We start from the raw sequence: 10,949 nt of genomic DNA, 5'->3' as shown, positions 1-10,949 counted from the left end.
TTATATATATGCATATATATTCCTCAGACTACTGTGAAATATCGTTTTCAAATAAAAATAATGTTTATTTTTTATGAAAGTTAGATTCATTATTCTTGTAATGTATATTGAAATATTTGTGTGATTGACATAAGTATTCGTCATTTATAAATATAATATTAATTAGTTTGTTAATAGATATTCATTAATTGAATCAAACATACATATATAACATACAAATAATATAAATCGTTTTTACAGGTAATAAATAAAAAGATATTAAGCTAAAATTATACTACAAATATTTTATATTGTAATATAAATATCTTTTCAATAAAACAAATTAAAAATATAAACATTTAACGTTCAAACAATAAATATTAATTATGTATTTAATGAACATAAATTAATATACATTTAGTATATATTTAATTAATATAAACTACTTAAAAAAAACACATCAAAATTCTAACACATATTATAATTAAATCACACCACAATATATTATCGTCTAATGACCAAAATATAAGACCCCATCTCACAAATCGAGTTTCATTAGCTTGCAAATGCGCTTGACTAACTTATAATTCTAGATATTTGAAAATAATTATTTACTAATAGAATATCGAATTGTTCCAAGAGTAGAATTTTACACCAATGACCTTACCTTGATCTTAATTCGAGTGTCGATTTAGTTATATGAAATATTCTCTGTAGCTCTTATTTTATTTTCCTTTTATTTTCAATTTTCAATTTTTAAATGAGAGAATAAAATTTAATTCATGTTGGTCCATCCAACTTTTTAGTTTTCTGTTCTCTAGTATTTTATTTATGATATAAAATGTTAAATATAAACTCATGGAATAAAAAAAGTTATAAAAGCTTAAGTATGACAAATAAACATATGGCAATAAAACTTTAATTATAGCCAAGTAAGAAATCATTATTAGCTCACAGTCGCAGACAGCACGACAAGCCAACGCGGCTCATACCTTGACGGACGACAAGTAAAAAGATGAGCATTTGAATCAAAGCTGCAAACTTTAGTAACAAGAAGTACGCGTCATGGTCATGGTTAATGCGAGAAACGCGGCCCAATTCGAGTTGCGTATTGTGTTATGTTATATGTTTCACGTCTGTGAATACGTGCGTATTATTTTCTGTGTTGTCAATAGCTCTTTGATCGTTATCTATTCTCCTTTAACACCTGTCTTTCTCTTTCCTTTTTTTTTTTTTTTCTTTTCTTTTCTTTCTCTGTGGTGATCTTTTTCTTTCTTTGCTCACATATTTGAAATTATATCTTCAAGTATATAAACATTTAGCAATTATGACAGGCAAAGATATTCTGCACAAGATGAAGGTATTGTTTTTCTTTTTTTTATTCTTTCTCCATGCACTCATGCATGCTTCTCTTTTTATTTCATCTTCAGTTCATTTCTTTATTCATGTCGTTACCTGATTTCTTGCATCTGAATCTTTGATGTTTTGGATGGCCTGATAGTTTGGGATTTTTTATTTTCTTGCTTCTGTATCTCTTTGTTTGTTCTGCTTTTAATTGATGTGTTGGTGCAATGTGTGTCTTGGAATTAAATTGGCTTATTTTGGTTTTATGCTAGTGTTTTTATAAGATCACATCAGATGGGGTTGAAATTAGTCTTAGTATCAAGAACCCATGTGGCTAAATTGTGTGATGTAATTCATCTTTGTAATTCATGTGGGAGCCCTAATGCCATATCTTTTTAGGGTTCTATTTTCCACTGTATATTAATCTCAAGAATTGTTTCTGTGAAGACTTTGGTCAAGTAGGAGCTTAGACAAGAGCTTAATCCTTCTAATATGACATTTTGCTTGGGGGGAAAACCAATCACAAGGTGACTTTTGTTTCCTATACAAATTAATAACTACTCTCTTTTTTTCTTTTTCTGTTGTACCTACGGTTTAATTAATTGTGGGATTTTACTTCTGCAGTTGCCTCTCCTTGTGTGCTTTTCTTTAATCCCTAACTAGGGCTGTACTTTTATTGCTATTTTGCTAATTACTTTTTTTCTTTTTCTTTTGACCCTATTTATCATTTTTTATGGACATTCTCTTACAAGTGTGAAACAAGGACAAGAGTGGAGTTCTCTTAGACTTTTGGAAGTGATAGAGTACACTTTGGTTTGCTCTGCTGTTTTAAATTTGATCAAAATTCAATATTGGACTGCTTTAATGCATATTACAGGAAAAGGTTGGGCTGGGTTCATCTGCAGACTCTGGAAAGGGGAAGAGTAAGATGTCAAAGCATGTAACTCATGGCTATCACTTGGTTAAGGGACAATCACGTCATGACATGGAAGATTATATTGTTGCTGAATTTAAGGCAGTTGATGACAATGAACTTGGTTTGTTTGCTATATTTGACGGTCATCTGAGCCATGTTATACCTGATTATTTGCGGTCAAACTTGTTCGACAATATCCTAAAGGAGGTAAGGCATGCTATTTGCATTTTGTACTGCATTTCTTTCAGGCTGCTCTTTAACTCCTTAATAGTACAAAACTTTGAACTGTACATTTGGGTTTCTTCGTCTCTTTGTGAATCCGATTCCTACAAGATAAACAAGCTAGAGAAGCTATAAATTAGTGCTAAATGGCACTCAGTTCCTTATGGACCTTAAAATTCCATCTCAAGTCTTATTGAAATACAGATTTTTATTTATCATTTTGATGAAGTCTATTAGTAGATACTAAGTTTGTTGTCATTTTTCCTCACATCGACTTTTATGACCTGATCAAAGCTCCTTTCATTTCAGTAAGTATTCTTTTAAAGATATCTTTTTGAAAATTATTATCTTAGTAGATATGTGATTCTCTTGTTTGAAAATCAACCAGAATTTATTTTCTGGAATTTAGAGTTCTATGGAAATAAGAGAATTTTCTGTCAATTAAATAACACCATGAGAATGGTTGGACCAAGAGTGTTATTTATTTCTCGACCTGGTTTATTATAATCAATAGGGGAGAAAGTTATGCAGTACTAAGGTAAATAGACATTGGAATTTAATAACAACCTGTGACAGTAAAGTGTTGCTTAGTGGATTAGTAGGTATATGAGTGGAATCCTTTTATTTTTTTTGCGTGTATAAAAGTCTGGAAGCTGAGATTTCATATTTCTGAAATTGTGGGAGATCATTTTCCATGGACCGATTTTCCTTATTCCCCACACAAGGCAGATCAATCCTAAATGTGCTTGGTAATGTTATTCTAAGTATGTAGTTTTGGTTACTAAAACTAAGGATCATCTATTTCTGCTCTTTTGGTCCCAAACTTCTATTGCAAGTAGCCAGACTTCTGGACAGAACCAGAAAATGCCATGAGGAGAGGATACCGTATTACTGATACTACTATTTTGGAGAAAGCAGCTGATCTGGGTAAAGGGGGTTCAACTGCCGTCACTGCTATATTAATCAACTGTGAGATGCTGGTAGTAGCCAATGTTGGTGATTCTCGGGCTGTAATCTGCAAAAATGGTGTGGCTAAACAATTGTCGGTTGATCATGAGCCAAGTGTTGAAAGGCAGGAGATTGAGAACAGAGGTGGTTTTGTATCAAACTTCCCAGGTAAGAACTCTTCCGAATTAGTATAGATATTGTTCTCTTATAAGTGTCAAAGAATCCACTTAAAAAGGTGAGGCTCTAAAGATAGTTATATCTCTAATACACTCCGGCGAATGCCCATTGGACTTGAACTGAACAATGTTAACTATTTAATTAATAACATGGGGGTGGCTAATGATCGAATTCTAGATCTTTCAATATTAGAGGCTCTGATATCACATTAAAGGCCATTCCACCCAAAAGCTTAAACTGTTAGGTGAGACTCTAAGAATAGTTTTATATCTTTAACACTGAGTGTTTGATTCCTACGTGAACATAATTAATTTAAACAAAATTGTTTGTACCATGGGGGCTTTATCATGCACTTTTTTTGGGTCTTAGTGGTTGCTTATTATCACACGTATTGGAATCTCGAAAAATGCCTTGCACTTTGTGATGACTGATCATGCTACTTTATTGGAGGAAAAGATGCTATGCTATTAAATTATATGAATTGAATTGTTACACTTCCATTTGGTGTTCAAGGGTTGCAGTGGCCTGGGGTCAGTTATCACTTTGTTCCCTCTGTGACACACATACGCACGCACGCTCATGTACATAGATGAGTGCAAATGTATACATACCTATATCAAACTGGGTTTATACAGATATAGAAATGGTGAAGCTCTAGGTTTCTACAAGTAAATACTAAAAATTAACGTGCATTCAATTTCCTTTTTACTTCTTTCATGAGTATGACATTTATGTGATATTAATTTATGAACTTTATGAGTTCAGGGGATGTTCCACGTGTTGATGGGCAGTTGGCAGTGGCAAGGGCATTTGGTGATAAGAGCTTAAAGGGGCATCTCAGCTCAGACCCTGATGTTACGAAGGAAGTGATTGACGATGATACAGATTTCATTATCTTAGCTAGTGATGGGTTGTGGAAGGTTGGTTAAACTTGGGTTAAACATAAATTTTTTTATTTTATTGTTACCTTCAATTTCTTGTGCTCTACTTCTGTTCGAAGAGGTGCGGTATTGTTTTTCCTGAAATCTGTTCTCTGTATGATGCCAGGTGATGTCAAACCAGGAAGCAACAGATGCTATTAAGAACATTAAAGATGCTCGCTCTGCGGCAAAACACCTGACCGAAGAGGCACTAATCAGGCAGAGCACAGATGATATTTCCTGCGTAGTTGTAAAATTTCGGTGATCTCTGGATTCCTCAGCCCACTCTTTTTCGATAAGAATGTATCAGAGACTTGTCATCAGCCCGGTATTTTAATAAACTTCGTTCCTATTTTCTGCCATTGATAGTTGTGCCTCTCCTCTTGCAAGAAAAGCTGCTGCCTGACTTGTAATTGTACTTGTATAGTTTTATAAATGGCTTGATGTGCATAGTGTTGCAGCATTGGAATGATGGCCTAACAGCATCTACTCAAGGAACATTCTCTCCAGATTCCATGAAAAATTCAATCCAGTTCTTGTTTAGATCCTGTCATAAATATCTATCTCCAATTTCTTTGAATCTACTTTAGGTTTAATAAAATTAGCTTAAAGTTCCGATCACTCTTATAGGTGAGTATTAACTTGACAAATAACTTGCATGAAATAGTTAAATCTTACCTAGAGCTGCAGAAGAATGAAAGCTCAGTAAGGGTTTAAAGGGTTTATTTAAAAGCTCAATTGGATATACAAATGAATGATGTTCAAACCTAACATTGAGGTAAATGAGTCGAGCTTAAGCAGGGTTTTCTTTAGGTCATTGAGCAGTTCATTTTGGCTCAATTATTAGTACAAAGTTTAGAAGTAATTAGTGAAAGTTATCAATAAATATTTGAGTCATAACAATTCTTTTGACTTAAAACTCAAGTATTATAATTAAGAATTATAACAAATGATTTTGTATTTTTAAATTAGTAGTTGTGTTTTATGTATATTTTAGGTCAAATGTATATTTATATTTTTGAAATTTGATTATTTAGTCAGTTTAATACTTTAATTTTTAATTTAGTCAACTTAATACTTTTAATTTTTAATTTAATCTATTTTATATTAAAATTTATTTTTTTGTGATATTTTTTTTGACATATGTCTTTATTTAATATATCTATATATATTACGCACAAGTGTTTAAATATTATTAAAAAATAAGTTTAAATTAAATTAAAAGTTAAAATTATTTAATTTAATAAAGAAAAATTTAAGTATTTGTTAGGTTAAATAGAAAGTTAAAGTGTTAAATTGATTAATTAATACAAATTTAGGATATAAATATGTATTTAGCTTATACTTTATTAACTATTATTGATGTGTCTAAATTAGTACTTGCAAATGTACGAACTGAATGGTAGTTCGGGCAAGCTTATTACGAGGATGATTTCACAAGGAATTGTATAGCATATATTATAAAGACCAACCATCACACAAAATACTGAAAATAAATATAAACACTCTAAGCCGATGTTTTGAGAATGATCATTAGTTTAATAAAAGAAATTAAATAACCAGAAAATAAATATACAACTATAATGATTAATATGAACTATATGATAAAATAGCATTTAGTCTAGCTTTTACTTAGTAATTCTCTTCATCCCCTTAAGCCCTAATTTAACAAATGAGATGGTGATGTGCCTTTTTCCCTAAGTCACTCAAGCTAATGATACAACTTAGGTTTCTTATACCAACATAGATTAAAGTAAAGACAATGTTTCTAATACTTTTAATCTAAAGATTTTCATAATACATATTACTACTGAATTGATATGATGGTCAATCAATAATAATAGATGAAACTAATGAACATATGAAGGCAAAGAAATTATTCATTAAACTTAAAATATATAAGTTCATACTTAAGTAAAAAGCCAAACTAAATACTTATAGGACTTAACCTAACATATTTAATCCAATAATCATTGTAATTAAATAGAAAGACTTAAGATTCATAAAATAGAAAACTAAAACTCCCTCAAAGTTCAAAGGCTCTTTAAGGAATGAAAAAGATTAGTCCTCTTTCTCCACGTCTTCGAAAAGCTTCTATGATTCTTTAAAAAATGATGCAACACAAGCTAGCTAGATGTAGAAGATGATGAACTCCAGAAATTTCTGCAGAGAATAATAGAACCCTTTTCTCCACAGGTTCTCAGTAGCCGAAGAACTCCCTGTTTTAATTAACCTATACTCTTTGCAGAGATTTTTTTTTTAGAGTTTTTTTCTCAACACACAACTCCTATAGTTTACCCCTTACTATCCTAAACAAACCAAACAACTCAAAAGATAATTATCCACTAATTACATAATAATTACTTAAACCCCCCTTTTTGGGCATTAATGAATTAAGCTAGGGCCAAATTATTAATAGCCCATGTGTTTGATTCTCGAGCCTTTAATAGCCGCAGTCCAAGTAACGCCTATTAGTGCGTTTTTAGCTCAAATTCTCCTCTTTGGCATTATTTCCTAAATTTAGACAAGAAAAATTAAAGTGAGGTAAAACACATCTTTATACCATATTATATATAGAAACATATCGTTAAACCTCTAAAATACCCTTAAATATCTATATTCAATTTAGATCGATCAAATACCCCCACACCTGAACTTTTACTTGTCCTCAAGTAAATAGTAACTTAAGAATCAATCATTGCAAAAAATCAATAAAGCAATTTGTACTCAGCTCAAAAGTACTATTCAAAAGAATCTCACTAATGTAGAAATTATACAAATCAAAGAAAACTTGAATCGTAAGAACTTTTCTTAAAAGGTTGTAAACTCAATCATAGTTAGTCAAAAGATTCAAATATTCATCATGTGTATTCAAATATTCATCATTTACACATGTTCACAACAAATAGCTTAACTCATTATCAATGAATACAATTATAATGCATAACCCAAATTATGATAACTTTATTCAAGAAGGAAAACCTTAATATTCAAATAAGAGATCAATAGACATTTATATTTTTCACTTGCTTTGCAAGCTCTTTTTCTTGAATTTTCTTTTTTTTTACCCCTTAGATTTACTTGATATTTTGGGTTCCTTTCTTTCTTGATATGTTATGCCTTTTTACACAAATACAAACATGGATAATGAATGTACATGGTTACTCAACAAAACAAAAATCAAAATGCTTTGCATACTCATAATTTCAATTGCCTTTTTATGCGAAAATCAACATTGGTCATGAAGATCCCCGGTTACTCAGCATTTAAAACTAGCGGAATCGAATTATTAACTTAGAGCTTTTAACTTAACCATATCATTTCCCACAAACATAGGTAAACCATAATAATAACAAGGGAATAATAATCTAAATCATACACTTATAATCATACCCATGTCAAATGTTGCTAAACTACTAATCATGTTCTTATACAAACGATGAACACTTGATCATTTAAGTGCAATCAACTCATGATTCACTTCATATATGCTTAAAAATCAATTCAAGAATTCAAAGATTTATCATAATAGCATTCTTTCATTGATTTTTTAGTGTAGAAAATAACAAAAAGCTGAGTATAAAATAGTTTTAAATTTTTTTTACAAAAATTAATCAAAAGCTACTAAATACTTGGCATATATAACATAATTACTCTAAATCTTTCCTCCCCACACTTATTTTAGACATTGCCCTCAATGTCTTAATCATAAAAGAAACACATAAAAGAGAAAAAGATAGAGTATTTCCTTTGGAAATTAGAGTGCCATTTAATTACCATTGGCCATAAGTAATCATCATCCCGTATAAACCTTAAACAAGCTTTAGAGAACCATCATTGATAAAAACTGATTAGCTTAAAATAAAACATCATAAATAAAACAGAATCTAAAAGTTATTATTACAAAATAAATGCATAACAAAAATCCTAAATGGCTATAAGAGTAAGAGGACTACCACGACAATTTACCAAATTAGCTCTAATCAATGCATTAGTATCTAAATTGCCAGGGAGGGTAATGCCTCATATAGAGAAGACTCCGGATCAAAACTACAAAGATACATGGCCAAACCTGTAACAATATGTCCTAACCCGATACAATTCTTAGGTTTGGCCGGTGTCCTTAGTAAACTTTGCATAATAAAGTATGCTGAAGAAATAGATTTATGGGTATCCAAACACCATAGAATATTTAGTTCTTGCTTCGTCACCTTATTTCTCTCTTTACTACCAAAGATGCCTCCACACATGAATTTTGAAATAAGCAAATAACAATGATCATTGAAGACATTATTTGGCATATTATTAATATCATATTTGTCTTGACCCATTAGTTTTTTCCAAAACTTGCCCAATCAAACTTATGATATTGCTCACAAATATCTCATTTCTTTAAACCGAAAGCTCGGACAATTGCATCAATAGTAACAGTATAATTATGCCCAAACAATCTTACCTTGAACTCCTTGTCATTGGAAGGATCATAATGTAGAGTTGTGAAAAACTCTAAAGTTAATTCATTATATGATGGCAATGAGTTAAAGGCAAAATCCTTCCATCCTAATCTATCCAAGAGGATTATCATTATCTTAAAAATATTCAACTTAACTAGAGAGGGAGCATCCAAGAACTTACATGAAACTTGTTCTCTTGAAGCAAGGCTAAGGAATTGATTGCTCTCTTCATAAGAATAAAGATCAAAAGGAGCTCCATAAGTTGCCTTTAATCTTTGTTCTTCTTCATGAGAGCTTAAGACTATCTCTTTCCCCTTTTCCTTTCTTGTTCTCTTCTTTGGGGCCATTAATTACCTATGGAATAGATAGAATAGAGATTGGTGGGTAAATATTTTGAAGTTTTGGAAGAAAAATTAAGACTTTTTGTAGAGAGAGAAAGCAAAATGAGGAGAGAGAAAATAGGAGGTTGTGTTAATGGAGGAAAGGAGAGAGAAAAATATAGTTCTATGTGAGGGTTAGGGTTTTGGGGAGGGGTGTTTTTGAATTCAAATAAAATTCTTTTTGGTGTTTTAGTAGGAGATGAACAACTTTGGAGTCCTAATGTATTTCAAATTAAAGTTGCTCAAATAAATTTTTTTTTTTGGGTCGGCCACCCCCCCTACCTGGCGAATGTGCCGCGAAGTCGTGGCGTGCGCCAGGCGCCTGCACCTCGCAACCAGAGGTCGCACCGGCTCCTTTATGGTCGCTACTGCTGCCGGCCCGCGTTTCTGTGACTGCTATGGGCCCGTGTGAAATTTCACTGCCGCAACGTGGCTCGCTAGACTTAAGTTTCTTTTTCTTTTTTTAAAACAAAATTGTATCTAATAATAATAAGAAAAACTAAGCTACCAAGGGGAATTGACTAGAATTAAGACTAAATTCCTAACTAAAGATAAGTATTGCAAGGGATACTCAAATTCTAACTAAATGACCTTTATATATCACACATAATCTTATAAATACTTGAAGCACAATATTGACTAGTAAATTAAGTGTTACCACATAAAGCTCCTTTGTTGTACTTGATGATTGTGTATGTGCTCGGATGGTTGAATCTCTTGCAAGTTCCTAAAAAAAGCGAGAAAATACTTTAAATTGAAAACTAAAATAATAAAAATATATATATAATATAGAAGTGCTAAATTTATTATCTATAGCTAGACATTGACAAAGGTTATTTCAAATTGGAGGTGCTTCCATGCACTCCACTTCATGTCCATAGGTCATCCCTTCATAATATGGCTTCAACCGTTGGCCATTAACTTTGAATTGTTCTTGGGTCTTAATGTTACGTAATTCCACCGCACCTTGATTGAAAACCGTTATTACTTCGAAGGGTCCGTTCCATCTGGATCTAAGCTTTCCTAGAAAAAGTTTAAAGTGTGAGTTAAATAATAATACCTTCATTCCAGAGACAAAAGATTTCTGAAGTAAACTCTTATCATATTGCTTCCTGGTCCTTTCTTTGTATAGCTTGGCATTCTCATATGCCTCACTACGCATTTCTTCTAGCTCATTTAGATGTAACAAACGCTCTTCACCTGCTTTAGTTAAGTTCATATTAAGCTTCTTAATAGCCCAATATGCTTTATGTTCTAATTCGATTGGTAAATGGCAAGCTTTGTCGTATACTAATCTATAAGGAGTCATTCCAATCGGTGTTTTATAAGTTGTTCGATATGCCCGAAGGGCATTATTCAAGTGCATAGCCCAAACTTTTCTAGATGGGCACACTGATTTCTCAAATATTGACTTAATTTGTCTATTGCTAACTTCCACTTGTCCTGATGTTTGTGGGTGATAAGGTGTTGCAACTCTATGAGTTACTCCATATTTCTTTAGTAAGGCGCTAAATGTCTTGTTGCAAAAATATATTCCCCTGTCGCTAATGATTGCTCTAGCTATTCCAAACCTGCTAAAAATAAATTAGCAAATGGTGTTAATTTTAAT

The 10,949-nt window shown here is 31.8% G+C and overlaps 2 protein-coding genes across 3 annotated transcripts; one reads left to right on the top strand and one right to left on the bottom strand.

Moving 5' to 3' along the window:
* The first annotated feature begins 1,184 nt into the window (after nucleotides 1-1,184).
* Nucleotides 1,185-5,049, top strand: LOC8266789 (probable protein phosphatase 2C 39). 2 transcript variants are annotated; one of them, XM_015727759.3, is made up of 6 exons: nucleotides 1,215-1,339; nucleotides 1,771-1,850; nucleotides 2,201-2,446; nucleotides 3,301-3,577; nucleotides 4,352-4,506; nucleotides 4,634-5,049. In XM_015727759.3, the coding sequence occupies exons 3-6, from the start codon at nucleotides 2,252-2,254 to the stop codon at nucleotides 4,769-4,771; spliced, it is 765 nt and encodes a 254-aa protein (XP_015583245.1). In that variant the 5' UTR covers nucleotides 1,215-1,339; nucleotides 1,771-1,850; nucleotides 2,201-2,251; the 3' UTR covers nucleotides 4,772-5,049. The 2 variants fall into 2 exon arrangements, with proteins under 2 accessions (XP_002533085.1, XP_015583245.1); XM_002533039.4 differs by lacking the exon at nucleotides 1,771-1,850 and having other exon boundaries at nucleotides 1,185-1,339.
* A 5,129-nt stretch (nucleotides 5,050-10,178) lies between these two features.
* On the bottom strand, nucleotides 10,179-10,706 carry LOC107262368. Its single transcript, XM_015727753.2, has one exon. The coding sequence runs from the start codon at nucleotides 10,704-10,706 to the stop codon at nucleotides 10,179-10,181; it is 528 nt and encodes a 175-aa protein (XP_015583239.2).
* Between the last annotated feature and the right edge of the window lie 243 nt (nucleotides 10,707-10,949).

This window comes from Ricinus communis, chromosome 9 (assembly GCF_019578655.1).
Source record: "Ricinus communis isolate WT05 ecotype wild-type chromosome 9, ASM1957865v1, whole genome shotgun sequence".
Taxonomy (NCBI): domain Eukaryota; kingdom Viridiplantae; phylum Streptophyta; class Magnoliopsida; order Malpighiales; family Euphorbiaceae; genus Ricinus; species Ricinus communis.
Note: the sequence above shows the minus strand (reverse complement) of the source record. Positions and strands in the feature narration are given on the sequence as shown.

Excerpts from the sequence above, each read along its gene's own strand:
- LOC107262368 (XM_015727753.2), bottom strand. The coding sequence starts at position 10,706 with ATGCACTTGAATAATGCCCTTCGGGCATATCGAACAACTTATAAAACA.
- LOC8266789 (XM_002533039.4), top strand. The coding sequence starts at position 1,307 with ATGACAGGCAAAGATATTCTGCACAAGATGAAG. Across the intron at positions 1,340-2,200 it reads ATATTCTGCACAAGATGAAG|GAAAAGGTTGGGCTGGGTTC; the intron begins GTATTGTTTTTC and ends TGCATATTACAG. Across the intron at positions 4,507-4,633 it reads CTAGTGATGGGTTGTGGAAG|GTGATGTCAAACCAGGAAGC; the intron begins GTTGGTTAAACT and ends GTATGATGCCAG.